The 27,975-nt window shown below is 39.8% G+C and overlaps 1 protein-coding gene across 4 annotated transcripts; it reads right to left on the bottom strand.

Moving 5' to 3' along the window:
* Nucleotides 1-233: 233 nt before the first annotated feature.
* On the bottom strand, nt 234-27,957 carry ccdc186 (coiled-coil domain-containing protein 186). 4 transcript variants are annotated; one of them, XM_039788268.1, is made up of 16 exons: nt 27,809-27,957; nt 25,111-26,102; nt 24,543-24,669; nt 23,546-23,674; nt 19,991-20,203; nt 19,449-19,568; nt 18,369-18,473; nt 17,440-17,538; nt 15,830-15,916; nt 15,598-15,740; nt 14,133-14,388; nt 13,659-13,848; nt 11,923-12,003; nt 11,444-11,672; nt 5,394-5,613; nt 234-747 (listed from the first exon to the last, which is right to left on the bottom strand). In XM_039788268.1, the coding sequence occupies exons 2-16, from the start codon at nt 26,082-26,084 to the stop codon at nt 664-666; spliced, it is 3,057 nt and encodes a 1,018-aa protein (XP_039644202.1). In that variant the 5' UTR covers nt 26,085-26,102; nt 27,809-27,957; the 3' UTR covers nt 234-663. The 4 variants fall into 4 exon arrangements, 3 of the variants coding, with proteins under 3 accessions (XP_039644202.1, XP_039644200.1, XP_039644201.1); XM_039788266.1 differs by having other exon boundaries at nt 11,905-12,003; XM_039788267.1 differs by having other exon boundaries at nt 11,905-12,003; nt 25,111-26,147; nt 27,809-27,954.
* Between the last annotated feature and the right edge of the window lie 18 nt (nt 27,958-27,975).

The raw sequence follows: 27,975 nt of genomic DNA on the forward strand, positions 1-27,975 counted from the left end.
TTCACTTTTGCTTCTCGGAATGCTGTGTGTAGTCAAGCTGAAGAAGCAGCTTTTCTAAAATACATTTGGCTTATTGGCAGACAGACATCAGGAGACCAGCGGCAGAGCGAGCATGCTGGGCAATGAGCATCTCATTTCAGTTTACTTACTGTACGGTGAAAAGAGCTGTGAGGAGACAAGTGTCTTTTTTATAGGATGTATTCATTGGCAAATCAGAGTATTTTTTTTTGTTGTTGTTTTTTTAAGACTATTTCTTAGGTAGAATTTGCTATACATTCATAATTATGGCATTTCAGTCAATTAGTTTCCAAGGCAGTCAGACTTGAACTTGAAGCAACAGGCCCGAGGAGATTTATCTGGGCAAAGCTCAGGGGAGACGGACGTCAGCCAGAGGAAGATTTGTTGTGTTGGAGGAGGTGGTACATAGTGGATGGAATAATGACAGTTCAAGTAAGTTCAGACACATTCTCCAGTACAAGAGGTCCTTCCAAAAAGCAGCCTGAGGTGCTACTGGCACTTATAACATTCAATTTGCTCCTTTATATGTTGAGATCATGACTGTGTGTACATCTACAATTTTGCTGTTCCTTTAAAACCCTTTGGTTGGAGATTCCTTAAGTAGTTCTTGGTCCTTTATTTCCTCTGCCCTGTGACATGGTTTTATCACTTCCTCGTCACTCCGACCTCAGGATCTCGCTGCTGTTTTATGAGCCTCTCGATCTCGGCCCCCAGAGTCTGTAGATTCTCCTGTTAAAGAGAGTGAAGACTTTTTGACTCAAATACTACATTTAAGTAACAATACATGAGAGGCTGTATACTGTATCAGCAATAATAGTTATATGACGTGGATTTAAGATACCTTTGACACTTTCCAGTATGTATAAATGGTGAAAAATAAATCAGTTACATTGCAGCACATGTATTGCACGGCGACTGTGCAAACCAGCATAGTGGTAAATGGGTTGTAACGCACCAATATTATTAACTCCTCCTGAAGTAAACACACCATCTGATGACTAAACTACATGCAATCTAAGGGATCAGCGAGTAATCCGTAAGAAAATTACAACACAAATTCATTTTCCCTTTATTAAATGCACAAACTTAAAGCTGCACTAATCAATAAGGTTTTAACGGATCAAATGACCGTAATGTGAAAGGGGTCGTTTGTAGTGATGAATCCACATATAAATTTCACTCAGCTGTTTGGAGCGTTTTAGTGGAAACTAGTCCTAACAGGTTGCCGCTGTCCTGGCACTACATTTCCTTATGGGTACATCATCTGGCTACATCATCACTTCAGACAGACTGCGGTTATAAAACGAGTGCTGAGAGGTAGAACGGATTCATTTATTTAAAAGCGTAACTCGCCAAAATGCATCCATGGGTATTTTTGTGAGTGCCCATATTATGAAAAAAAACACTTTCTGGGATTTGGGGTGTTATTTTGTGTCTCTGGTGCTTCCACACACATACAAACTTTGAAAAAAATCCATCCATGCTGTTTTGAGTGAGATACGGTTTCTGAATGTGTCCTGCCTTCAGTCTCCTGGTGAGCTGTTCAAAATCGGCCCGGACTGTGACGTCACAATCCGAAACGAGCTGGCTAACCACAACCGTTAGCTCGTAGCGTTAGCATGCTACCTCGTTCTCAATAGCAAAGCACTGCTACAACACAAACAAGTTCACCATAATCTACAAAAGAACTACTTACATGTGCGCCCTCATTTAGAAGTCTCCCAGCTAATCCTGCCTTGTAACTGACCAAAGTTGGAGAAACAGCTTTCTTTTACTGTCTCTAGAGTTAGCTAGCTGACATGCTCTACATCTGAGCTACTGCGCATGCGCGAGTGCAATCAAAGATAGTACAGAAGAAGAAGATGAAAAGAGGTCTCACTCTGTAGCTAAAACAGAAACCAGGTGAAAAGAGGATCTGCAGCAGTGAGAGAGAGCTGTGCAGTACAACAAAAATATGGTGTTTTTTGAAAATTAAACCATGTAAACCTATTCTGGTACAACCTTAAAATACAGTTATGAACCTGGAAATGAGCATTATATGGACGGCTATTTAAAGATTACTGTATTCATTAGAAAAAATAATGGCCTTTTGAATCGGATATCAAATGTTAGTCTCAAATACAATTTTCAAAATACTAAGAAGGCTCGACACAACATGAAATTTTGCTTCAAGTATCACCAGGGGTTCTACACATGAACGCAAGCATTGACAACATTGTTTGTGTATACAGATTTACTAAAAAAAAAGTTTTTGAGCAACTCACCGCAGCTGCTGTTGTTTCCGGCCACAGCCATTATATCAGTCAAAAACAATCGATTTTCGAATGCAACGTAACAGGGAGGAGAGTAAAGACGGAAAGCTCCTAAAGCTGAGTTCCATATAAATGCACGGATAGGTCGTTGTTTTGTCGTTACTGAAAAACAATATTGACCTTGTAGTTGAAAAAGGAGCCTCATATGGAGTCTGTTAGTTCGCATTCGGATATCGACTCGTTTTGACTGCCGAGGCGGTAGTGGCCGGAAACAACAGCAGCTGCGGTGAGTTGCTCAAAAACTTTTTTAGTAAATTGTGTACACAAAGAATGTTGTCAATGCTTAAGGTGTAGAGCTCCCGGTGATACTTGAAGCAAAGTTTCATGTTGAGTCGAGCCTTCTTAGTATTTCGAAAATAGCTATTTTGAGACTAGCATGAGAGTGCCCCTAGCTCTCCCATTCAAAAGGCCATTTGACCCAAAAACGAGAATACGGTGAATCTTAAAAGTGACGATTCGGTCCTACTTATGCTTTTAAACTAAAGTTTGACTCACGTACATTCACAAAAATACCCATGGATGCATTTTGGCGAGAGTTACGCTTTAACACTAACGCATCAGAAAATTGGTTCAGTTGAAAGCCTAATTCAATTCAATTATAAAAAGACCCTCACGTGCAGAAGCAGGACAAAGCTCACAAACACAAGGGCTGAATGAGGATGAATACTTAAATCAACAATTTCAGGACATGAACCAGTAAGCAGTTAATGTGGGACACCATTTCCTTTCTTAGCATAAGCATCAATAATGCAAGTTCTGGATTAGACCACGATTTCCAACATGTCATCTCTTTAAAAAAAACTGAGAATGTTGATAGACAACCTGGCGAGCACACTGTGCTGACAGGACTGTCAGCCTGTCAAATAAAACAAAAAGTCACATAGAGAAAATTTGATACATGCTGTGGCTGACTTGAAAGGTTTGGGAGATACGACCCAAATGTCAGACAACCTCACTGGACAAAAAGTAGAAGCTGGCTTGACATTCCCTGTGCTCCGATTCATCTACCCCTACACTGTCATATTGTTGATATAGTATTTTATTACCGTCCCTGTAGCGTTGTTGTTGAAGTAAAGCCGTTGAGACATATGAATTGACAATATTAATATGGATTTCATATTTTTAACTGTGCTACTTCTGTTGTGCAGACCGGGCCTGATTTATATAAGCAAAACAAATCCCTCTTCGTAAACTTGATTATTTAATGTTTTTTTTATTAGGCCCTTTGAGACTTAAATCAACAACAACAATATACACCATCAAATCAAAATTATGTATTTAAAATTCATTCAAATACGTTTCTCTGAAAAGCATTTAAGCAATGGTGTCAATCTTTTGAAAAATATAGAGCAGAAACGACAAAAGACAATGATTGTTTGCATCAGGATTTGTTGTAGTTAATGTATGAAGCTGTGAAATAATTTTTTTGAGTCCAGTGAAAGGCAAGTGGTTGAAAACATAATGCTGAAAAAGGTACCCAAGAATAGCAACTGCTTCTGCACAGGGCTAGGTTGGCTGAGATGCCCGGGCATGATCACTTAGTTGGCAGGACCTATGAACTAAATGAGGCTCCCCATCAGTATTCTGCATGAGCACTTTAAAGTGCTATAGTAGAGGCATCCAGGGATCCTGCAGCCTTCTGGGCTGGTGTAGGCTTGAAAAGTGCAGTTCGTTACGCATTAGAATGGTTATTTTTGCGTCTCAATTGTCAAAAGTTGTGGATGGCACCAATAGAACCGCTCCTTATCCTGTTTTTTCGTTACCCCTCTGTTGAGGTACCTTGCTCACTGATCCAATACTGGAAATGGGAGCTAGAAACACTGCAGTCCGCGATTGGCGCAGACGTTCCTCTGCATCGTCGGTATAGAGGAAATACAGCGAGAGATGGGAGGAGCAGTAAAGAATAACAAGGTTTTTCAGCTCGTTTCTCAGTGCATGGCTGCCCACGGCTATTACCATCCAGTAATGACCCTTCCTACATTTAAGGAGTACTGTCTGCGGTGGAAACACAGAACACTGATTTGGTACATGTCCATACAGGTTACATACTGTTTTAAAAGGTACTTTACCGAAAGTGGTTGATGGAAACACGGCTTTAGAGGATGTGAGCAAAACATCAAATTATCAGTTTATTTTAGATTCATGCATAAAAAAAAAAAAATCCCCTACAGACTTAAGGCACCGATGGGCAAAAAAGACTGATGGAAGTTCTTGATTAAGATACGGAGATGTAGAAAGTATTTAGAAACACTTAAAATAGCAGAATACACCTTTACAAACATGAACACATGAACATGAAATCTGTGCAATAAGAGCAAATCAACTGCACTGCTAACACAAAGAAATGCTATAATGAGAGCCATATAAATGAATAAAGAAATACTGTTGTACATTGTGTTTCTAATCTGTGTGTAACCAAACCAAACTGTGAATCCACAACCGGAGATGAACTTCACACATTGATAGTCAAGTCACATTTAGCCTATATCCACTTCCGGAATTGCTCCGGTGCCCCAGGAAATTCTGCCGGATGCATGTATTTTTCGCCGATTTCTATTTCCTTCCGCTTTCTTTGTGTTGGAATTTTAAACTCCGGTGGATTTATAAAGACTATGATTAACTGCTCCTCAGATCTCTGCAGGGTAAATTGAGACAGCTAGCTAGACTATCTGTCCAATCTGTCCAGTTTTCTCTCGTACAACTATTTTGCAGCAGCTCTGTGCGGAGATTAGTGGCGCACCTGACGATTGTGAATGGTTTAAAGAAATGCCAATAAACCAGAGCAAGTTTTTCTCCCATCCCAGAATGCTGTTTGGAGTAGCCAGACCATCCTCCGTGTGAGAATGTTCTGGCAAAGCGAGACCAAGTTACATCAGGGTGTGTGGCTCCAAAGGTGGAGCATGACACAGCCAATAATTTATCCACTCAGGCCATCTAAATTTAATTAATCCCTCAATGCAATGCATTGAGTGGTTTCAAGGAAACCGCACACAATCATTTTTGTTGTTGTTGCATTTAGAGCAAAATACTTTTGAGTATGATGCCTTCTGGGGGAGAACTTACCTTCAGAGTAATGTTCTTCAGCAGTGTGTCCTCCAACACAGCCTGCAGCTTCCTGTTGATCTCCAGCGACAGGTCCAGGGTCAGCCCGCTGTCTGCCGGGTGGGAGGAGTAAAGCGAAGCCATGATGCCTCCCCGCCGGCTAAGGTTGGCCTTGTTAATGTCCGACGCCTCTGATGAGAAGGCCCCTGACTCCTCTCTTAGCACATAGCTCTGGATAATTCTGTGGGGAGGAAGTGGGGGAGGAGATGAGTCAGTGAGCTTCAAAAAGGAGGGGGAACGAAGTGAATGCAGTCTGCTGAAGAAAATTGGGATTTAAAGGTGAGAGCATGGGAAGCTCCTACATAGCAATAAAACCATTTCCAGCAGCAAAAGCAGTGGACGTTTCTGGAATAGTAATTCCAGTGGGATGGCTTGTTGTACTTATGTATGTGCACGGGATACATTCAGTCATAGTTTCGAAAAATTATTATTGTGCCAGTCAGAGGAGGACATTAGAATAAGCTGCCAGGATTCAATTAATTAACTACATACACACAAATCTTTATGTTCATAATACATTTTCATCTCAATAACAATAGTCGAGGTTAAGCTGTTTGTGTCAGAGAAAGGGGGAGAGAATTCATTAGCCTAACCGCTCTAATCTTCCTGTTGTCTAATTTCCCCAACACAGAACAAAGAACACTGACAAGCAAGTGTGTTTCTATTAAGAGAACAACAGAGAGCCGCCATTGTAAATGAAATTCATTACTGCGTAATATTCAAAGCAATATTCAAGATGAAGATGGAAGAAGGAAATAAGTGTGTGAAGCACATTCATAAAATGTCTTCTGTGCAGGTCTACTGCCATGAGAAAGAGGATGCTCGGGCTAGACTCCAGGCATCAAAAGATAAAGGAAACACGTACAAGGCTGGAACTGCAAAGCTTTTGCAATTGCAACAGTATTCTTAATTTTCTCCTAAGACTTAGGAGTGCGGGCAGATGGAGAGGGTTGGGTAAAGCCCTACAGAAAAGGTCAGTATTCAATATTCTAAACCTGCTCTCAACCCAGCTATATACCTTAAGCACTGACTTGAAATGTCAACAATATTTAGCCCCATACTGGCATTGTTTTGTTCAAATTCAGTGCGTGTCTGAGAGTGACTTTTTGAAGGTGGGTAAGTGCAGGATGAGGAAGGGATGTTCGTGACCGTAAGAGAGATTCTGCAGTAAGATTTCCACTCAGTAAAAATCATCATCTCTCTACAGAGACTGCCTGAGTTTCTTAGTAGAGGATTCTCAAGAAGATAACTGGAGTATAGATTGGAGGTGAATATTTTCTTTCTACTATAACTACTACTGATCATTATCACTCAAAAATGAAACCGGAATTATAACCATAAATACCACAAATGAAAATGAGAAGTTTACGTACTATGTCCTTAAGGATATTCCCTTTCTATGCAGTGATAGCCTTAATTCTTCATGTGTGGCAAATCTAACGGCTCTGCGCAGATATACTATATTAAGGTCTAACAAGTCAATAACTTAATGGAGCTAGTCTAGTCTCTTTAAAATGTTAAGTGCCAAGATTTTACATGGGATAGTCATTCGTTGGGGACTAGGTGACTAAAAAAAAAAAAGAGCCTGCTGTTTAACTACTCCTGTTTTATTCAAGTGAATAGGTTGTGAAAGAACTCTTGGAAAGGTTGAAAACATGCCAGTGACTTCTGTTTAAGACATTTACCATGCATTAATAATGGTGTCCATTACTAAGATAAAAACTGAATTCTGTTGCAGCATACATGCAGCAGCCTGGGACACTCAAAGCATTTATCAACATTTGACATATAATGAAGAGAATTACATTTATAAATATAAGCTAATTATAAGTTTACTCTGAAGAAGAGGGGATAAAACTCATACTGCTACTTAGTATTGAGTCTTAATTTTACTCTGTGTGGGAAAATAAATAAATCCATCCATCTTTTATTATATAAATAATGTATTTTCTGTCTTGGTATTGTCTTTATTGTATTAAGTCTTTCACAGAAGTCAACCAAATATATATATGCACTACATAAACCCTAACACTGTATATTACAGTGTATGCAATACACACGAACAAAACAAATACGTCTATGGTGCAAAACAACTGAAACAGCTATGTAAGCACTACAAAAAAAGCCACTATCATAAATCTTCTCCACACACACACACACACACACACACACACACACACACACACACACACACACACACACACACACACACACACACACACACACACACACACACACACACACACACACACACACACACACACACACACACACACACACACACACACACACACACACACACACACACACACACACACACACACACACAAAATGAGACTTACCTCTGACTAGACTTGCAAGGGTCCATATTTGGACCCCAGTTCCATCTCGACAGTGTTTAGTAAAAACAAAAAAGTGACAGAAATTAAAGATGTGGCCACATGGTGTGCTGAATGGCATGCACAGTTCGGCGGGGGGCAGGGATGTAAGCAAGACTTCTTTTTGAATTTGTGAGTAATACGTCCTTTTTTTCCAAGTTGAGAGAGTGGAAGCAATGAGGGCGGCAAGTCAAGCATGCATGAAGTGAAGGTGGCAATTCTGGGTACAGTTGGACCACACTAAACAGCCCAGATCTTGGTGACTAAACCTTGTTCCCAAAAAGCGGAAAGACAAAAAGCGAAGATGCAGAGAAAGAACGATATGCCTGTGGTTGTTTGTATGTTTTATCTTTATCGGATCTAGAACTAAGCAGGCAAAAACCATGAATTTCAAAAAGGCAATTATCAGTTTCATGTTTAAAAGCTTTTTGTTGCAACATGTACAGCCGTACATGCTCGATAAATGATCAAATCTAAATGTGTCCTCTGAATTATACACAAAATAAATCACAGGCACTGGCTTGCCTATCAACCAAAATTTAAAAGCATAAAAAAAATCTAAGCCTTACTGGTAGTGGAGGACAGAACTCCCAGATAACCTTGAAAGGATCCACTATAATGTAACACATTCAGCAGGTGTGGATCCATAATAGCCTACTACAGAGCTTGTATTGCTTAGCATTGATTACAACAAAGTAAAAGGGTTGCTTTGTTTAGACAAACAGCCATCTACATCTTCTGAACTGAAGGCAGCCTTCTGCTTTGTGCTCATTTGGTTTATATCAGCATAATTTTAATTCAAGTCACACGAATGGCCCATTTAGACTTAATGGTCCTAATAACCAGGTGTGGGTACTGAAGGACAGACATCATTGCACTTGGATGACGTGGTTGTTTCTGCATGTTTTATCCCATTTACTACAAATCACATATACTATATGAACATTGCAGCCAATGACCCGTGTTTGACTTCTTGCAGCACATGAATATGCCACTCGGAAAACATAATTAAAAGCTACATGATAGGTGAAAATAAAATCTTAAAACAATCATGTAGCAATAGAGATACAAAGTTTGAGTATTTCCCCCACAATGGGTTTCTCTCGTGGCCACCAGTTTTAATTATTTCAACATCATGTTTTTTCATCAGTATGGCATGGAAAACTGCTCTAAATACTGCAATACCCATGCAAATACTGCAATACGCTGTTGATGCCAGAGGCGCAGATCAAAGCTTCAGCAAATTCAAAACACTATGACATTGCAGTTGCAGCTAGGAACAAAACATGGCGCCATAGTTGCCGAATTCTTCCAAAATTGACCCAGCTGCAGACTGTAGCATGAGTTTTCTCAACTGCGTAGACTAGGTTTTGCCAAACAGAGTTTTAAGCTCTGTGATTGGACGTTTCTTACCAAAATGTACCATGGAACTTTTACTTCCTGAACCAGGGGTAGCTGAAATAGCTCCCCCCACTTCGCAACTCTTTGGAAAATAGTGGGTACATATGAGTAGTAAATGGTTACAATTAGGACTGCACGACATAAGGGAATATGTGATTACGTTGTTGAGTATCACGATAACAATATTACTTGTGATAAATAAACATATACTAAAGTGTACTCAGTTTTTGACTCGCAAACTACATGTGCTTGTGCCATGTCACCGCTATATCCAAAATATTGCCAGTGCACCAGTTCCTCTCTTGTATTCGCACTTTCGTCTGCACTCATCTTGTCACACTGGTCTAATAAACCTCACTCACATGCGTGCAGATTCTGACCAATCAGAGGAGGGCTCTGTCTGATTGGCTAGAGAGATAACAGCATAGCGTGTACCAGACAGACTAGTGGCTAAAGACAGAATGTAATTTAATTTGTTAGTATATTCAAAGTGCAATATGGCAGTCTATTGCAATGAGTTTATCGCAGAGCTAACATCGTGATGACGATAAAAAACGATATATTGTGCAGCCCTAGTTACAATCGTTAATAGTAAATGAGGTTAAAGATGCAAAAACACTGTTATGATCATACAACAGAGTGGTATGGATGTGGAAACGTAAATAAAACAGTCTTTCTTAAACTAACTGTCCTTTGTCAGAGAACCACTATGCTTCTGCTTCCACATCTCTTGTCTCTTTATTGATCACCTGCTTCAGGCTTACAGTTAGCTCATCAGTGTTCACCAGGCTGTCCTGGAGGAATAGGGACAGAAAAGGAAAAAGGACAAACTCACATCCACATTCTAAGTTGTGCAAAACCGCTCTCCCTCCGCTTAGCTAAGATTTTGCAGAGCTAAATTTAGCCTGGCAACCTTGGGATTCATCCTCAATTTTAACTCCTGAATGTAGGTTGAGGCTAATGGATTCAATACAAGTGTATAGCTGAGAAACAAATGAGAAATGAGATTACACAAGTAGAATTAAGTAGGGATGGTTGAATACCTCTGATATGGCAACAAGAGCCAGCGTGATGCAGAACCTTAATGATTGCTTGGAGTGATCTATACTAAAAAGATTTCACTTATTCTACTCAGTAAATAAAAATCTTTCCGTGTCTTAAGTCTGTTTGGTTCAACCTCTGAGATTCTGTGTTGTGAAAATCTCATATGCAAACCCCATTTTATCCTGACATTGGTCCACTTTGAAGGACTAACCTATACATAAAGAAGTGATGTGCTTAAGATAGCTCCAACGTCCTTCACACGGTCTCTTCAGTATAGGTGATGGCCATGAAACATCATTAAGGATCCATACTTATGCATTCTTCCCCCCTTAATCGTCTCGACTATAAATAGCTTTGAGTGAAGTTTGTCACGATTCAGAAGTGTGGAGCATAAGTTAGAATCTAAAGAGGAGAGAGAGAGAGAGACGCAGATGGCGGTAGGGGGCCATAAACTGTGTGTGTAAGCATATGCTGTCTTGTGAAGGTGAGCTGAAGCAGCAGTACATCTGGGAGTGAGGTATGGTGTGCCTAAACATTTGGTCCAAATGTAAAAGACAATTTGTGTTACTTATTGCTCAGTATATCTATCTGCAATACTAAAACCAAATGTGTTCAACATGTCTAAGTTAAAATGAGTGACTATTGATGGTAGCACATGAGGTGAAGCTACTATTCTTTAAGGCAGGTCAAACAAATTGTGGCCGTACAAGTTTCCACAGGATGTTTCAAAGTATGAACAATCAATGAGTGGTGGTGGAGCATCCGGAATCTTCCTTGGAGCGTTCTATTCGCTTTAGAGAGCAACTTTTTATATTTAGCTGACTCCTCTTGTATAATTTAATGGCTGCTGGTTGTAGCTTGTTCTTTTGTTTCTATTAAATGTAAAGTCACAGTGCTGAGAGGTTGACAACAAAACTGTATCATTACCGCACTGTTACATTAAAACTGCAGTAGGGGCTACTGAAACACTTTAACTTTTATGACTTTATCTATCCATCAGTATTGTTTGAGCACAATAAACCATCCAAAACACTAGTAAAATCTGAACACCCTGCACTCGGTCAAACTGCTCCCCCCAAAAAAAATTCTGCATTGTATATTGCAGTAATAACAATTATATATATATAATGAAAATGTTCTCGCCATCTCTCTTTCTCTGCTCCCTGTAATTCGGTCCATGCAACTCACTTGGTCTTTTTGCGGATCTCCTCCACCAGTTGCTTAATGTGATCCTCCATGAACTCAATTTTTTCCTGCTTGCGAGCCAGGGCCTTCTGCAGACGGACAATGCGCTCCACAAGCATGGTCTTGTCGACCTCTGGGAAGCTGTCCACGGCCACCACTGAAGGACCCGACTGGCTCTCTGGTGACCGCTCTTCAACACCACTGATCCCAACGTGGCGTGCATTCAAGGAGCCTGGGGAATAGAGGAGATTGAGATGAACTTAGAAAACTGTTTTTTCTTTGGTCATGTATCAGCTAGCTGTGAGCTATTATTGCCCTTTTTTTGGAGGGACATTTATACCACCAGAGGGAGAGAGAAAAAAAAAAAAAAAAAAAAAAAAAAAAAAAAAAAAACTTAACAGGACAAATATTGGAAAAACAAAAAGTCTTTTATGATATTACTTCTGTATGTGTTAAATACTAACCAAATCCAGGAGCAGTACCTGAGGAACTTGAGCGACTGCCCATACTGCTGGCATCCCGTTCGCAGCCTCCATTCTCAACTTGCTCCAGTCTCTTACGGGCTGTAGAAGAAGAGAAAGTAAGGAACTGTCAAACAGAGAGATTAACACCAATAAGTCTGTATAACAGACACAATTTGAAAGTTATGATACATGCTTTGACAAAAATATTGTTGGTATTGCTAACTGCTGAATATTCCAGTAAGCAAATTCTTTACAAAACATTTTGCGCTGTGTGCTTGATAGACTAGTTTCACACTGCCATTTAGGACATTCCAAAATGGTGTCAAAAAAAAAACAACAAAAAAGGCTCAGTGCTCATCTGAACAACAGTCAAAATATATTCAATTCAATCATATAAATAAAATCAAGTGAGCAAATATTTACATTTGACAGGCTATAATGAGGAAGTATTTGGCCTTTTCACTTTACAAATAACTTAATTGATTATAAAACTGGCAGAATAATTTCTACACAAGCTTTGTGTGAGCAAAGAAATGGTACTGTGACTTAAACAATGTACTAATGCCGTGCAACAATGAGCAGAGAATAAAATCTTCCAAATTATTAGAGACAGAAGACTACAAACAGGCACAATTAAAATGTCAAAGCTAAGCATTATTGCTTGACTGAACAGAGTTTTCCTCTGTGAAGGTGTCTACCTGAATGAAAGGTGATGCAGGCTGCTTTTGAAGAAGAGTGCACGCTCAGCAAACCTTCCACGCATAAACAAATGCTTAAAAGTACTGTGCTGCAGTCAGAAACTCAAACTACAACACTGAAGAATAACCACAAACCCTACTTATAAAAAATGTCCTGTTCCAAAAGTAAAAAGCTTGCGTTTACAAAATCATAGCGCTGGACTTTTAGATCACTGTGTGTGCCCGGAGACGCAAGAAGGGGAAGCTGGCTTACTCTATGAAGTACTGTATAATTAGAAGAACATTAGTTCCAATACACTGCACCTATCTGCACACTCCCATCTCCCTCGTTTCTAATCACTAAGCGCTTTCTCCTCTTAGTCTGCATGTGTGACTTGACATTAAATCAGAGTATGGACAGTCTCTCAGGCGAGACATTATATAGTAAAAGATAAATATCCCAGTGAAGTGAAATTAGATGATGGGAAACAGGAAATCTATCATTTCACTTAATACATTCTGATGGTTTTAGATATATCAACGCAGTGGCTATGTTAGCAGGGCTGGCAATGATACAATCTAAATAAAATCTTATTTACAGTAATTGTGACACAGGGTATGCTACTTTTTATTAAAATGTTTTACACATCACCTGTTTTTCTATGAATCAGACACTTTTGAATGGATTTTGTTTGCCAGCAATAACAAAACTGACTTAAGAAAAAAAAGGGTTTTAAAGTGTATTATGCTTTATGTAACACTTTATTTTTATATCCTATATTTTATTATCTTCATATACAGTGGTATCAATTTAAAGGTGATGTGCTTTAAGTATTGCCTGGCCCTGAATATCAGCCATTATGCTTCCAAATAGCAAACCCGCTGCAGTGAAGAATCATATGATGTGTCTATTTGTTAAGTATGGTAGGTATTAGAGCCTTGGCTGAAAATATCTGAAAGTAACATCACACTACATGGCTCTCATAGGTGTAATCCTCCTTATCTGCTGATGAAAGTTACATTACGTTGGGTGCTGTACCATGAAGGAGAAAATATACTTAAAGCTGGTTTCCTAACCTTGTGTTAGTTGCTTCGTCAGGTCCTTGATGTTGGCAGCTTGTTTCCTTTTCTGAGTCACCAGCTCATCCCTCAGCTCTTCAACTCGGGTTTTTAGTTGAGCCATCTCTGTCTGCAGTGCTGCCCGCTCCTCTTGCAGGCCCTGCACCTCCTGCTGCCTCAGCACCTCTTCCTGTTTTAGCTGCCGTGACTACAGGATTAATGGGGACAGGGAAATTATTAGGGTAATGATGCAATAACCGCCATGATAGAGTGGAAAGATATTGTGACAACGGCTGCTTGTTCCAAAAACAACATTCACAGGCTAGCAATCTGTAATTGAATAGAAAAAAATATGGCACAACTTATTTTAAGATTTTCTACTGAATGTTAGGCCAGAAAATATCACTGTTCAAGGACAGTGTAAGCTCTATGTCAGACAACTCAGCAGTTATGTACCACTTCTACATCTTATCTCCATCACTCCTCCCCGACCTTGTCATCTAGCAGCCTGTTGGTCTCCTCCAGCTTTGCTTGGAGCTCTGTGAAGCTGCTGTTGAGCTGATCCAGCTGAGACTGCAGTGAGTTGCTCTCTGACTGGAGCTGGGCGTTCTTGCTGCTCAGCTTCTCGGTGAAGCCCAGTAACTCAGCCTCCCGCTCCCTGCTGCCTTGTACATCACGCTGAAGGTCTGCCATCTGGTTGGTCAGGCTGTCCATTTCCTCACGAAGAGCTGTGATCTCCTGTTTATCACTGGCAAAATAATTATTGACCTGGTGTTAATGAAGACAGCAACTCACATTAAATGGGCAATTACTATGAACTTCCCTTCTCGTGCATGTGTGTGAAATGCATAGTAATAGTGCATTGTATGACAAATTATACATTAACATACAGAAAATGAAGTAAGACAGATTGTTGACACAAAGATCCAATACAAAAATACTTTACAAGATTAAGATGCAAACTACTGACATGAAGGACATAAATGCATGAAACATGAGCACGTTAGATTTAACGGTTTACTGTCATTTCAAATTATGTGTAGTCCAAGAACAAAAACAAGACCATTCTTTTGCATCAGCATTCAAACAGCTTAAGCAGTTTGATTCTGATTTACAAAATACCTGGCAAATATTCGCCATACATAATGTGTCAGGATGGTCTGGCTACTCCACACAGCATTCCGGGATGGGAGAAAAACGTGCTCTGGTTTATTGGCATTTCTTTAAACCAATCACAATCTCATGGGCGGCGCTAAGCTCTGCACGGAGCTGCTGTAAAATAGTCGTGCGAGAGAAAACTCAGATTGGACAGATAGTCTAGCTAGCTGTTTGGATTTACCCTGCAGAGATCTGAGGAGCAGTAAACCATAATCCTCATAAATCCACCGGAGTTTAAAATTCCAACACAAAGGAAACCGACATCGGCGAAAATACATGCTTCCAGTGGAATTTCCTGTAGCACCGGAACTATCCCAGAAGTGGAACGTCGAGGATATAGACTATCTATAGACTAAAGAAGAACTGGTGGCATCAACATTCTTTTTTCTTGCCAACAACTAAAAATGTTGATTGTTGAATGTTGGTGCGAGTGGTGAAAAACTTTCTGCTGCTCAAAATGACAGCCAGAAAGAAAAAGTCGAGAAGCTTTTGCATAAATCTATTTGGGTTGGCGCCACCTACTTATGGCACTCTGGCACACACAGAAAGCAGCATTTCATTAAGTGGAAAAGTTTCTCCATCAAGTCATCTGCACAGGGCTGGCAGAGCCACACACCCACAGAGGGACCTGAGCCCATTCCTGCCCTGTGTGCTATATCTGTCCCTGGCCTATCTTTAAATCCAGCAATAAGGTACTTGCAAAAATATGAAAATAATGGATGACAACTATATCACACGCATGGTTTTATCAAAACCAATTATGTTTGGCAGTGTAATTACTGTGTCAGTGTGTTTGTACCGTTGATGCTGGTCCTGGAGCGCAGTGATCTCTTCCAGCTTTTCTCTCTGGCGTCCGATCTCCGCTTTCTGCCGGTTGATGATCTCCCTGTACTTGCTCAGCTCGTCCTCCCAGCGTGGACGCTCGTCCTCTAGACACTTTAACTGCAGAACAACACGCCCTTAATTAACCTGAATACCTGCTGATATCATGTGCACACACAGATGTTCGAGCACTCATCTGTATGACAAACCTTGGTTCGTAGAGTAATGAGCTCATCCATGCCCTCTTTGTAACTCCTTTTCAGGTCATCCAGCTCTTTGGCCTTCACTCGGTGCACCTGCCAGATGCATTAAAGTTCGACATTAGATATGTATCCACTGTTGTGGCTTTTTGAGTCTGCTCATAAAAGCAATTTCTGTTTCTTAACCTCAGAATCCTTATTCGAAAAAAAGGTTCCTTCTCTGCCAATTCCGATTGTGATCACAAAGATTTACCACACATCACCAATTCAGTTCAATAGTTTTACCCATCAACTTAACCCTCACTCACACTTAATGGAACACATTTTGTTCTGAAAAAATAAAATCAAAAGTCTAACAGTGGCATCATTTCATTGCAGATGCATTTCTTGGTGATCCAAGTGTGGCATTCATTAACATTATTATGCTTATGCAGTCATTATGCATGCGAACGCAAATCTTAATAACGTTTGGTCTCATCTTTTGAACAAGGCCATTAATAGTATGACTGCTAATCAACTTTTCGAAGAAGCTTTTAGTAGCCTGTGGTATCCAAGACAACATTCCAGTAATGGAGGTGCCGGCAAATTTAGAGTCCATTTTCTTCCATTCATCCCTTCCCATCCCATTTTAATGGTAACACCCACACAGTAATGGAAACCCAACCGCTTTGTTTGCATTATTTATGACTGAGCTGCATCATAACTTGAGCATAACACATAATACTAAAATAAACACAGATTTGCCCCAATTTATCCACCAGCAGGGCAGCGATATCTGCTGAGGTCCTAAACACAATATGCACACAGCGATAGGCCCACAACATACTGTATATCACCAGTGTTAAAGGTCATTGTATTCATATTTTTTATGACCAAATATCAGACAAAAAAATATTTATAAAAATAAAATCGAATTAAATTAAACTTTTCTGCCAACCTTAATACATCAACATTCAAGACAATTTAATGACTTCTAAATCCTGATATTTGTGACTTGTAAACACCCTGGATAAACAAACCAGGCAGTGGAATGATGCCAAGAATTGCATGATGTCTTCTGGGTTGTTGTTGAAACCCACAGCTTTGATTGATTATTTCTAGGCCATTTATTTTTAAAGTGTGAGAGAAAAACAGGCCATTGTGTTTGGATCGAGTCCACGTCTGTGCCCGATGTGCTGCATGTGCCGTAGAGCGTATGCGCCAGTTTTGTAACTAGAGAAATTAATTTTTTTTTTTTTTTAACTCTTTTTTTTTTTTTTTTTTTTTTTTTATCAAACTGATGAAAACAGCTGAAAAAAACATTTTTACTAGAAGGGCTGGCATCAACACCATCAATAAAAGGCCTGGCGGAGCAGAATGTATATGCGATTTGGAATTAATAGCAAACCTGCATTAGTGGATCGTCACACAGTAGAAACATAATTGTATTTATGTATGCAGCAAGCATATAAACTACTAATGTTTGTGGTAAAGCTGCTTAGCTTCACATTTTGTCCAGGATTTTAAGTGCCCACTCACTGGTCACCTTAAGCTAATGTGTACACACTAATGAGTTCTTGTGTATACATGTGTGTAATGTGTGAGAAAGTGTTTGTATGTGTGCACACTGTGGTTGGCACCTCTAACTGGTCCGTTTGTTCCTGCTTGTGTTTCTCCAGCTCTACTTTGGTCTTCCTTAGTTTAGCATCCAGCTCGTTCGATTTGAGTTCCTCCGATTCCTGGAGGAGAGAGGGGTAGAAGATTCAAAAAGAAGACAGTGAGCAGGGTGAAAGAGGGGCTGACATAAAGTCAGGCAATCCTGGAAGAAAGAGAGATGGGTGAAATACAGGGCATGGGGAAAAAGAAAGCAACTGATAATGACAATGAGACACCAAAACATAATGTAAAGATATCTGGTTTTAGTTCAACTCCTTTTCTGGTTTTATTAACTATATGTTGTAGGTTACTTTTTTTTTAAATGTGATAATCATATATAAAACATAAACAAATTCATCATATGCTTTTTTTGGGATCTTTCACTTTTTAAAAAAAAGGTCCTGTTCTCCTATATGCTGTCTATTTATGCTCTGATTACACACTACTGATGAATACAATAACTCTAATTTCTTCAGCACAGAGAGAAATTTTAGGCAGCTCTCTACTACCATCACAAGGTATAAATGAAAACTGCCTTTCTACTAATGCAGAATCAATCAAGTTCAATTTTAATCACTGAAAAGCATATTTTTGTATCGACATGCAAAAAGCGTCATTCAGTCCATGTATGTGAGAGAATAGTATGTGATAAAGGCTGAATGTTTTCTCGCCTCATGTGTCACTGACTGTAGATTTGATTAATATAATTCAGGGAGTAGGCCAACGGATATTGATAGCAGATTTTGATAAGCACGCAAATTGTGACGCTGCCAAAAAAATAAATAAAAACTAACAATCTCTAACTACATCCAACAAATCCAGACATAGACCATGTTTTACACACATATTTTACATTTGCTCACATTCTTGGTCATGAGCAAACTAATACTTCTATGTGATAAATATCACAGACCTGGTATGTTCGGATCATGTCCTGGCAGTTCTTGCGGATCTGTTCAGTCTCTTCTTTGGCCTGGGCCAGTTTGGAAGTGGTCTCTCTCAGTTTGTCTTTAGTTTCCTGCACACAGATCAACAATATAAACATGCTTTTGTAATTATGACGCTACAAAAACAGCATTTCACTTCAAATCAAAGCTTGTAATGTATAAAGCCATGCAATGATTTGCAAAAGGTTCCCGTTTTGCGAGCGACGAGAACAGACAGACAGACAGACAGACAGACAGACAGACAGACAGCAACAGACACACAGACAAAAAAAAAAAAAAAAAAAAAAAAAAAAAAAAAAAAAAAAAAAAAAAACACACACACACACACACACAACCCCCCCACACACACACACACACACACACACACACACACACACACACACACACACACACACACACACACACACACACAGTTCAAAATAAAAGCATTACTTCGTAATAGAAATTTCCAAAAATAGCAACAGTGTTAAAGATGATTTCCTTGCAGGATCATTACTGTACCATTTTCAGCCCATTTCGCCCCTGAATCAAATGACACATCTAATCATGTTTTTATGGAGCGGCTGCAGATGAAATGACTGAAGGGGATGCCATTTGTATTCTGGCGCACATCTTTGACAAACAACAGGCGTGGTTTATAGACTAAATTAAGAAACTCATCATTAACCAGAAATTAAAGTATGTTCTTTTAAACTGATATGGGTAATGTATACTGGAGCTGCAAAAAATGTATGTTTCAACAAATGTATTTTTCAACCTTACTTACTCTATTAGAATGTAAATATGTAAATCATGCTATTTGTATCATTAGATTAAACTTGAACTGCAGCATGTTCAGGTTCATACCCACCACATTAGCATCTAAAGCCCAAGGATATTATGAACAAGTAATTAAAAATATGGTGAACTCTTTTGTGTTTTTGATAAGTTTATAGTAGTGGACCAAAAATAAGAAAATACCAAAAGTTCAACAGTTCAAACAGGATTGTCTCAACAGGATTGTTCGATAAGTAAAAGGTTTAACACAAAATAGCAGTTAACATTACCTTGTGTGCATCTGCCTCACTCTTTAGCTTGTTCTGGGCCCATTTGACCTTGATAAGATGCGAGTTGATCTCCTCCTTCAACTTTTCCACCTCTCGAGTCAACCTGCTAACCTCGCCTTCCTGAGAACAGAGAGAGATGGATGAAGCAGGAACAATATCAGAGGATAGGACAGAAAACAGATCTTTGGCTGAGCTCAGATACTTGTTAATGAACTAGTCCCGATGTTCTTCCCCTGCTAATTCCCCAATATGTTTATGAAGCATACGTTCCAAGTTGGGCATCCAACATATTTATGATGTGTCCAGTTGCAAATTATACTAAAGTCAATCCATTTACCACATAAAGCAAAATGCAATAGGTTCAAATGGATATATCAAAACAATGTACCACTTAGAAAATGTTTTGTCAGGTTAATTTTTTTGAAGATAAATGCAAATAAAACAGTAAGCAGAGATGTTATTGAGCCTTTACGTGCTGATATTAACAGTTTGGAACATAACTCTTTAACAAGGCATCTAAAACTGACAGTAGTAGTATCTACCTTAGCATCATACAGCTGTTGTAGCCGACCTTTCTCCTGAGCCAGCTGGTTTCCTCGGAGGGCCTGGCGGTCTACCTCCTTGGTGGCTTCCCTCAGACTCTTCTCCAAACTCTCCTTATCCCGCCTCAGGTCCAGGGCCTCTTTCTCCCCCCGCACATATTTCATCACCATGGACTCCTTCTCTTGGCGTGCCTCATCACACTTCTTGTTCACCTGAGATGGTGGTTTATGTCATTAAATAGGTTAAAATAATTTCCCACACTTCAGTCACTGAGCTGCTACTTGTACTGATCCCTAAGAGGATCAGAAGAAAGTGAGGTTTCCTTTTAGGAATACCTAAAAGGGAGATGGCTGGGGAGAAAAACGTGGGGGCTTCTCTACTTCGCCTGCTGCAACTTCAGCCTGGACTGGCACAAGTAATAAAAGATGGTCAGTTGGATAGACAGAAGGACAATCCCGCATTGCAGTGTAGATGGAAAACAAAACTGCTGACTGACTGTACGACTATCAGCTTGTCAACCTTTTACAAATAAAGCTTCCCCTTGTCAGCAATGTTACAAAGCCAATTTCCTGTTGCATTATTTCATTGTATAATATAGCGTATTATTGAAGTACAAATAAAGTAATGCAGCCATACTTTCTTAATCCCATATTTTGCTTACTAGGGCTGAAACTAACAATTATGTGCATTATCGATCCTCTTTTCATTACCCTAGCACTTTTAAAACCAGGGCACCGTGTGGTACAAACTACTGCTCTCACACCTGTGTGTTCATTCCTCATGCCAAATGAGATGCTCATGTGCCATTTCTTAGCTTGTCAGTTTTTATGTACAATCTTCACTGCATGCGCTTACAAGCTGGACTTTTAGGAGAGCAAGAGAAGGAGGAGAAACTGTATAAGAGTTGTGTGTGGTTATGTTTTTAACAATATATCTTAATAAAAAACAGGTATAACACATTTTGTGCATAAGGCATCATAACTTTAAATAAATTAAAGAAATTATTAGTTAGGTGGCACAGAGTTTCTATAAAATAACTGGGTCACCATCTTAATACAAGGGAGGACTGATATAAGGGAAAGGCTTAAAAGACACAACTACCTCTTATTGTTCACTGAACAGTGAAATTAAAAATTGTGAAGTATAACAAAACTGTCAAGAGAAAAGTGCCCTACATGGTTTCAACCAGGTGTGGAAACTATTAGATGAAAAATGTGCTCTCCTGCTCTATTCGCTTAACAAGTGATTACATCTGCAATAACAAGAGTTTGGTGTGCAAAGACCTTGACTGTTTTGTGCAAACATCGTCAAAGAAACGTGTCTGGCAAAAACTAGTGTACTGTATTTTTGGCCAGTTGTGAGTTACCTTTATACATCAGTCCCTCCAGAAAAACGCGATTATGCGATCGCATAATTCAATGCATAATCTGCATATTTATGTGGGGTGGGGTCGCAGTTTTTCCAAATACGCCGCACTTTCGCCGCATAAATTGCAGATTTCCACGCAAAATATGCGGGGGCTTGCATGATTTCATAATCCCCACATTTTCATTGCAAAAAAGTCACATATATATCTTAGCAGAAAGTTGAAAAATGTTGCATTTACTTCACACAAGAGCAGCCATTTTCCCCTGTTGCCATGGGAACGTTATGAAGTGACGTAATTACGCGACGTGATCATCGAAAAGCAAGGTGTTGGGGGAATCACTTTTTTTTTTTTTTTTTCAATCAAACCGCAGTTTTTGCAAGTTCCCACAATTTTTGCAAGTTCCCGCAATTTCATCGCATAAAAATCCCGCATATTCCATCGCATTTAAGAAAACGTGCTGCATAATCAAGGATTTTTGCCCGCAACAATCACAAAAAAACTCCGAAGGACTGATATATCAGTTACTTTAGCAATAATTTAAATCAAAAGATGAAAACATTTCCTTGTGTAAGGTAGTACAAGTTACTCAACAAAAGTGACATTGATGCATAAACTCAGTTTATAGACTGAGATACTCCAGATGCTGTAGAAGGAGATACTCAGGCTGCAGTTTTGTCCGATGGTGACATTACAACATAAACAAAAAATGTGCGTGTAAATGAAAATCTTTTAGTACATTTCAGACAACTGATTCTTGTCTCTGAACTCGCTCAGTTAAACATTGAAAATCCATTATCTTGTATACATACTGTATTTACAAATACACTTATTGTTTTGTATGTTGATGATTGAGTGTTAAGTGCTGTATTGTGGTTTAAAATGTCTTCATTAATTGTCTGCTGTTCATTTCTCTCTGACAAGCTTACGCCTCGGTGGGACATCTGTGACCACAGGAGCTGTAGTCTGAGCTCATGTCGATACATCAATAATACTCACACCGAGTATCCCATACCATCTTATGTCAAATGTACAGTATATCCCCAAGTATCCCTCAACTGTTTGGTTGTCATTTCTGCAACAACAGAAAAAACTACCCGTAGCATTTTTTTATTTTGAGTTAAGTGACAAACTCGGGCTGCATTCCATTAGTGTTTCAACATGGCCTAGTTCACTTCCCCTAAGCACTTGCCCTTAGGAGAATCCCCACCGCCATCTTTAGCGTCATTCCATTTGTCTGAAAAACTGACGTGAACTTGGTGAGGTCGACCCTTGGAGGGCTGAAGGAGCAAGTGAACAATGATGGTCACTCCAGAGGTGGATATCAGCCACAATGCATTGCAGTTATGCATTTGGTGAAAGAAAATACATCCTAAGGTTAGGGGGTCAGTCATGTACAACCGCTAAAACTCCTGTTGCTGACCTCCATAGGGGACGATGAATAAATTGGATAAATATATTTTGATTTTTTTGTTTCCTCATCGATAGCTTGATATTTTACTGAAACATCTAATATAACCGTCAGTTAATATGTAGCCTACTTTAAACTTTTATTTACTAGATAGTTGTATGTGTGATTTCATTATTTCCAAGATTATCTGTAAATGCATGGAAGAAATTCTGTTTTTGTGAAATATAGCCTAAGCATTAATATGATTAATCATGTTACACAAAATTTCTAAATCAGAATAATCTCATGGAGATGATTAACAAGCCTCATTGAAAGGAGTCTGCAGGTATTTATGACATGTAAAAAGGAGTAATACTTTTTTATAAATAAAGCACCTTTCATACATGAAATACTTTACAATAAGGAAATTGCATGACATAAAATGAACATAAAAACAGGGATAGAATGCGATAATTAATAGAAAATAAGATCAAAAATAAAACACACTTGAAGCAGTAGCACTAAGCCTACAACGGGCGGTCGATTCGTATAGTTTGCACTGAAAGTGAACAAGGGCAGGTGCTTTCCATTTCAATCCCCCGCTCCTGCCCCGCCCACTTTCCCTCTGCTCTCAAGTTAAAACACTAATGAAACGCAGCCTCGATCTTAGTTCACGAAATAAGGTACTGTAGCAGCCTAAAATGGAACAGACATGCAAATAAGAGTCAGACTGGGGCAAAACCAAGTTGTGTGACAAGCTTATCAAAGACCCTCACAGTATTTGGGTACCAGTTATACCTGTTCAAGCCTGTAGGACATCTCCTTATGCATGTGCTGGAGGGCAGCCTTAGCTGCCTGGTCCTGGTGAATTAGTTTATCCCGCGACTCCTTAAGTTCTTTCAGCAGCTCCTCCACCCTGCCCTCCAACTGCAGAAACAGGGATTATACAGGGTAAGCAACATGTAAGGCTGGTGCCAAAACTGGGCTAACCTGCTTCACAGGATGAGACCTGACACAAAATGTTGGGAGGCAAGATATACAGCACATTAAGAGGAAGGCAGTTTGCCATTGTTCCAGTCCTCAAAATCAGAGACTTTTACTGGAAAGACAGGACAAAAAAGATAAGCCTAAACTAATTACATATGATGGTTGGAGAGAAAAGCATGCATTGTGTGCATGTCATAAAAATCCCTCCTACACCCTTCTGCCTACACAATGCCTAAACAAACGCTGTTACCAAGAAAGAATGGATTAATTGTTGTGCCTTCTATGGCAATAGCAATGCTAGACCAGATCCAATGAACAGAGAACTACTTGTGTTTTGGTGTGTTAGATGGATGGTAAGCTTTGTAAATCAAAGCATAGGACAAATACAAAAAGGACACAGGACGTTGAAAAAGTTGGTCAAGAGCAATACTATGATAAGCCGTCAGTGTTTAAGGCTGCCGTGGAGCAACTTTTTTTCCTTTTAAGATGTGACAGTACCTAACACAAAACATTATACAGCAAAATTGAAAAATTTGATCACAATTAGCAGAAGCCAATGTCCACCACAGGCAGGAAGTCAGACAACAAACATTGCAGAGGAACACTTCCTTGTTGATGACAAACATGGTAAATAGGCTTCCATTGTTCTCAAAAAACAGATTAAAAATAGCTTGGAGAGACATGGAGGACAAACAATATGCTTGTTTTGGACCAAAGGATAGATACAGACAACATAACTTGAGTTTGTGCTCCAAAACAGTCAGTGCCATTTAACCATGAACATTAGACCACAGATGATGAAACCAACCTTTTTAATAGTGGCCATGTGCTGCTTTTCTGTTTCTGCCCTCTTTTTCAGCTCTTCTCTCATGTTGTCCTTCTCTGAACAAATACCCAGGATCAGCTCCTGATGCCTCTTGTTCTCCTCAAGCAGCCTATATACACACACACACACACACACACACCCCCACACACACACACAAAGTACTGAAGAATTTAGACTGTTGTTATTGAGGCTAGAAGAAAGAGCAAAATAAGAAAACTTGTGTGTCATTCAGCAAAAAATTCCAGTTTCACTACCACAAAAAAACTGCTTGGAATTTAAAACAATTATTCTTATGTACCAGTTTTAATCAAGACAGATTTAATACAACTAAGGTGAAAGAAAAAGAATTAGAAAGTATGTTAATCTCTTGCTAAACTGACCCACTACAATGGAAGCTAAGTACTGTACAAATAGCAGTTTAAAATGACGTGATTAAAGTGGCCTAGTACACCATCAGCTAGTCTAGGCAGCAGATAAAGCAGCGGCATTGATTCATCTAATAAACGGACACCATACTGCATCCATTTTAACTGATGAACTAGAAGTTTACCTCTGAATAGATTTCTCCTGCTGTGCATACTTGAATTGCACACATTTCTCAAAGACCACCATGCAGCCCTCTTGGTCTGTAGGGAGACCATTGACAGGTGGGCTCCCTTTCCTCTCACCTCCACGTCCCCCCTCAGGCAGCTGAAAAGCCAACAGCTCTGACTCTAGCTCATCCAGCAGTGACTCCTGTGACAGCGAGCGCTGGATCTGGGAGATGAGCTTTCGGCTGCAATCAGTGTCATACGGACTTGACAAGGCATGTGAGGGGGCTGAGGTGTTAGCACTGGTTTGTGGGCTGGAAGCAAAGGAGGAGCCAACAGTCTCTGAACTGGGGGTAGAAGGTCCATTACAGAACCCAGAGGAGGTTGTCGAGTCGGTGGGGGAGTTTTTGGAAGTGCTTTGGATGGAAGTGGATGATGGACTCTCAGCTGAATCCCTATCATCAGCAGGCGATGGCTCTGTGGGACAATTTGTAACCAAGACTGATGGCTGCTCATTGCTGTTTGGAGTGGTGGCATGAGAATCCTTCCCTTTATCAAAAGTCAATAAGGTTTCTATTGTCCCTTCAAGAACAGAAGGAGAGCTTTCTACCACATCATCCAAAGGGGTGACTGGGCCAGCCTCATTTGAAAGTGAAGGGATCCCACCTTCCTTTGAAACTGTACTGCTATTACAGCCGTCATCAGCATCCAACTCTCTCCCCTCTACATGTTCCTGACTGCATGTTTGAGCTTCCGACTTTGTCTTTATCTCTGTCGTAGTCTTGATTAATTTACTGTCAAGCTCTGATTCATCCTTTGCCTGACTGCCCTTTTCTGCCTCATCTGCACTGTCGTGAGAGGTTTGTTCCTCCTCTTCTTCTATGTTAGATGTGCTGTTGTGAGGTTGATTCACCAGTTGCAATCCCTCCAACACAGATTCAACCTCCGATCCTTCCATCATGTGTGTATCTGAGGCAGGACCAGGCTGTTCCATGGTCCCTCTGGTTTAAATCTGGCAGAGATAGATGGAGAAGCAGACACAGAGAAGAGAGGCAGACTGAGTTGGGGCAAAGACAAAACAAATGGTTTGGGTTTTCATACGTTGTCTGACAACAGTTTTTCTGTGAACGGCCTATAATTCCTGGATGTTACCAATACAGCAGCCCTGCGCTTTTTGCATGTTGTTCCTGTCTGGTCATTAGGTACAATCTTGACTTTGTGTTGAGCCAGGAAAATCCCTGCCAATGCCAAGGTATAAGCTTAATACCTGTTACCAAAAGGATCACATAACTCAAAGACATGCCCAACAGACACACTAAGAGGTGTGGCCCTCTCAACATCGTTACATTGTTACACTTGTGGGCGTGTGGCACAGTATGTCATATGACTAACACATAGGTATTCAAGATTATTACACAGATTCACTGCATTCATCTTAAAAGTGTATCATTGATCCATTTAGAAGTGATGGTAAAACACACATGACAATTAAGTACTGTACAATGTTTGACTAGAATTTAAAGTGTACAACTTTTATAACTGTGTCTAATATTAAGAAATATAAAAACACAATACGACATCTAAGGGCTGGTACATGGTGAACACATGGATCAGTTCTCGTGTTTACTTTTGAGAATAAGAAATACAACCTTTTTGGATCAGCTTGATGACACTTTTCTTGAAAATTAACCAACCACTGCTCACTTAAGCCAGGTAAAAGGGTAATGAACAAAGTAGGCCCTGTCTCAGTCTGAAACATTCAGTCATGGCTTGAACCTCTTAAATTAAATATTCAGCAGTTAAACATTATTCCCTTGGACTGAGAATTGCTTTGTCAGCATCTAATGTGTTGTTAATCATTGACAGATGACTGAGAATAGCTGGAAGCGATGTAATTTTTAATACAGCTCTCTTTAGTTGTTTTTAGAGAATATGTTAGACCATGTTTCCTGACCCAAAATCCCCCCAGCACCATTTGCCATGTCTCTTTCTATACCATCTTATCCGTACTCACTATAGCGTTGTCCCACGTCTGCCGTATTACACACTTGGGGATCGTAATTTTACTTAAAATAAAACCTGGAAGACTTGTGCTTTCCACCATCCTATTGTGATAAATGAATCATAGTCACATACAGCAACACAATCAAGCTTCTCGTGTTAAACAGTGAAAGCACAAACAGATAAAACTCACACCATGGCGATGATGCTCTTGCGACAGGTGTCAAGAGTAGCTGGTTAACGTAATGGCAGTACCGAGTCTTATTAAAGGACAGCCTTTAGCTGGATCATGCATCGGGTTGGTTAATGTGTAGCTAGCAAGAAGCACGCCGATGAGCCATCTGTATTTACTGCCGTTTTATTAACACTTTGGGCCATTGAACAATAGCCCTACTAGCTAACGCTGACTTAATCGTGCTAGCTGCTTAGTTAACCACGGCATGGCATTAGGATCGCACCTTACATAACGTAACACACAACTAACTAAAAATAAATGGTTCAAATAGATTAAGACCATAACTGCAGACTGACATTTTGTACTATGGAGGCACTGCTTTCTTTAGCTAGCTAGCTAAGCTAACGTTGATAATAGAGGCGTTAGATAGCCACAAGTACATTCCGCACACTGTAACGTTAGCTAGCGTAGCTAACGCCAACGTTAGCATCTAACATAAATGACAAGTAAAGCTTAATAAACATGGTTAGATTTTCACCCACCGAATGCGGAAAGGCCATGGTGTAGTTCAATTCGGAGAGAACCCAGGCAAGAGATAACTTTGGGCTCTCTGCTTTACCAGCTGATAGCCCCAACAACTCACTTCGATATGACACATCAACAAATATGGCCACTGCGGGAGGGGAGAAACCATTGGGAGAAACGTTGA

The sequence above is a fragment of the Perca fluviatilis genome, chromosome 21 (genome assembly GCF_010015445.1).
Source record: "Perca fluviatilis chromosome 21, GENO_Pfluv_1.0, whole genome shotgun sequence".
In the NCBI taxonomy this organism is placed as follows: domain Eukaryota; kingdom Metazoa; phylum Chordata; class Actinopteri; order Perciformes; family Percidae; genus Perca; species Perca fluviatilis.

Excerpts from the sequence above, each read along its gene's own strand:
- ccdc186 (XM_039788266.1), bottom strand. The coding sequence starts at position 26,084 with ATGGAACAGCCTGGTCCTGCCTCAGATACACACATGATGGAAGGATCG. Across the intron at positions 15,741-15,829 it reads TCATTACTCTACGAACCAAG|TTAAAGTGTCTAGAGGACGA; the intron begins GTTTGTCATACA and ends GTTGTTCTGCAG. Across the intron at positions 12,004-13,658 it reads GACGAAGCAACTAACACAAG|CCCGTAAGAGACTGGAGCAA; the intron begins GTTAGGAAACCA and ends CTTCTTCTACAG.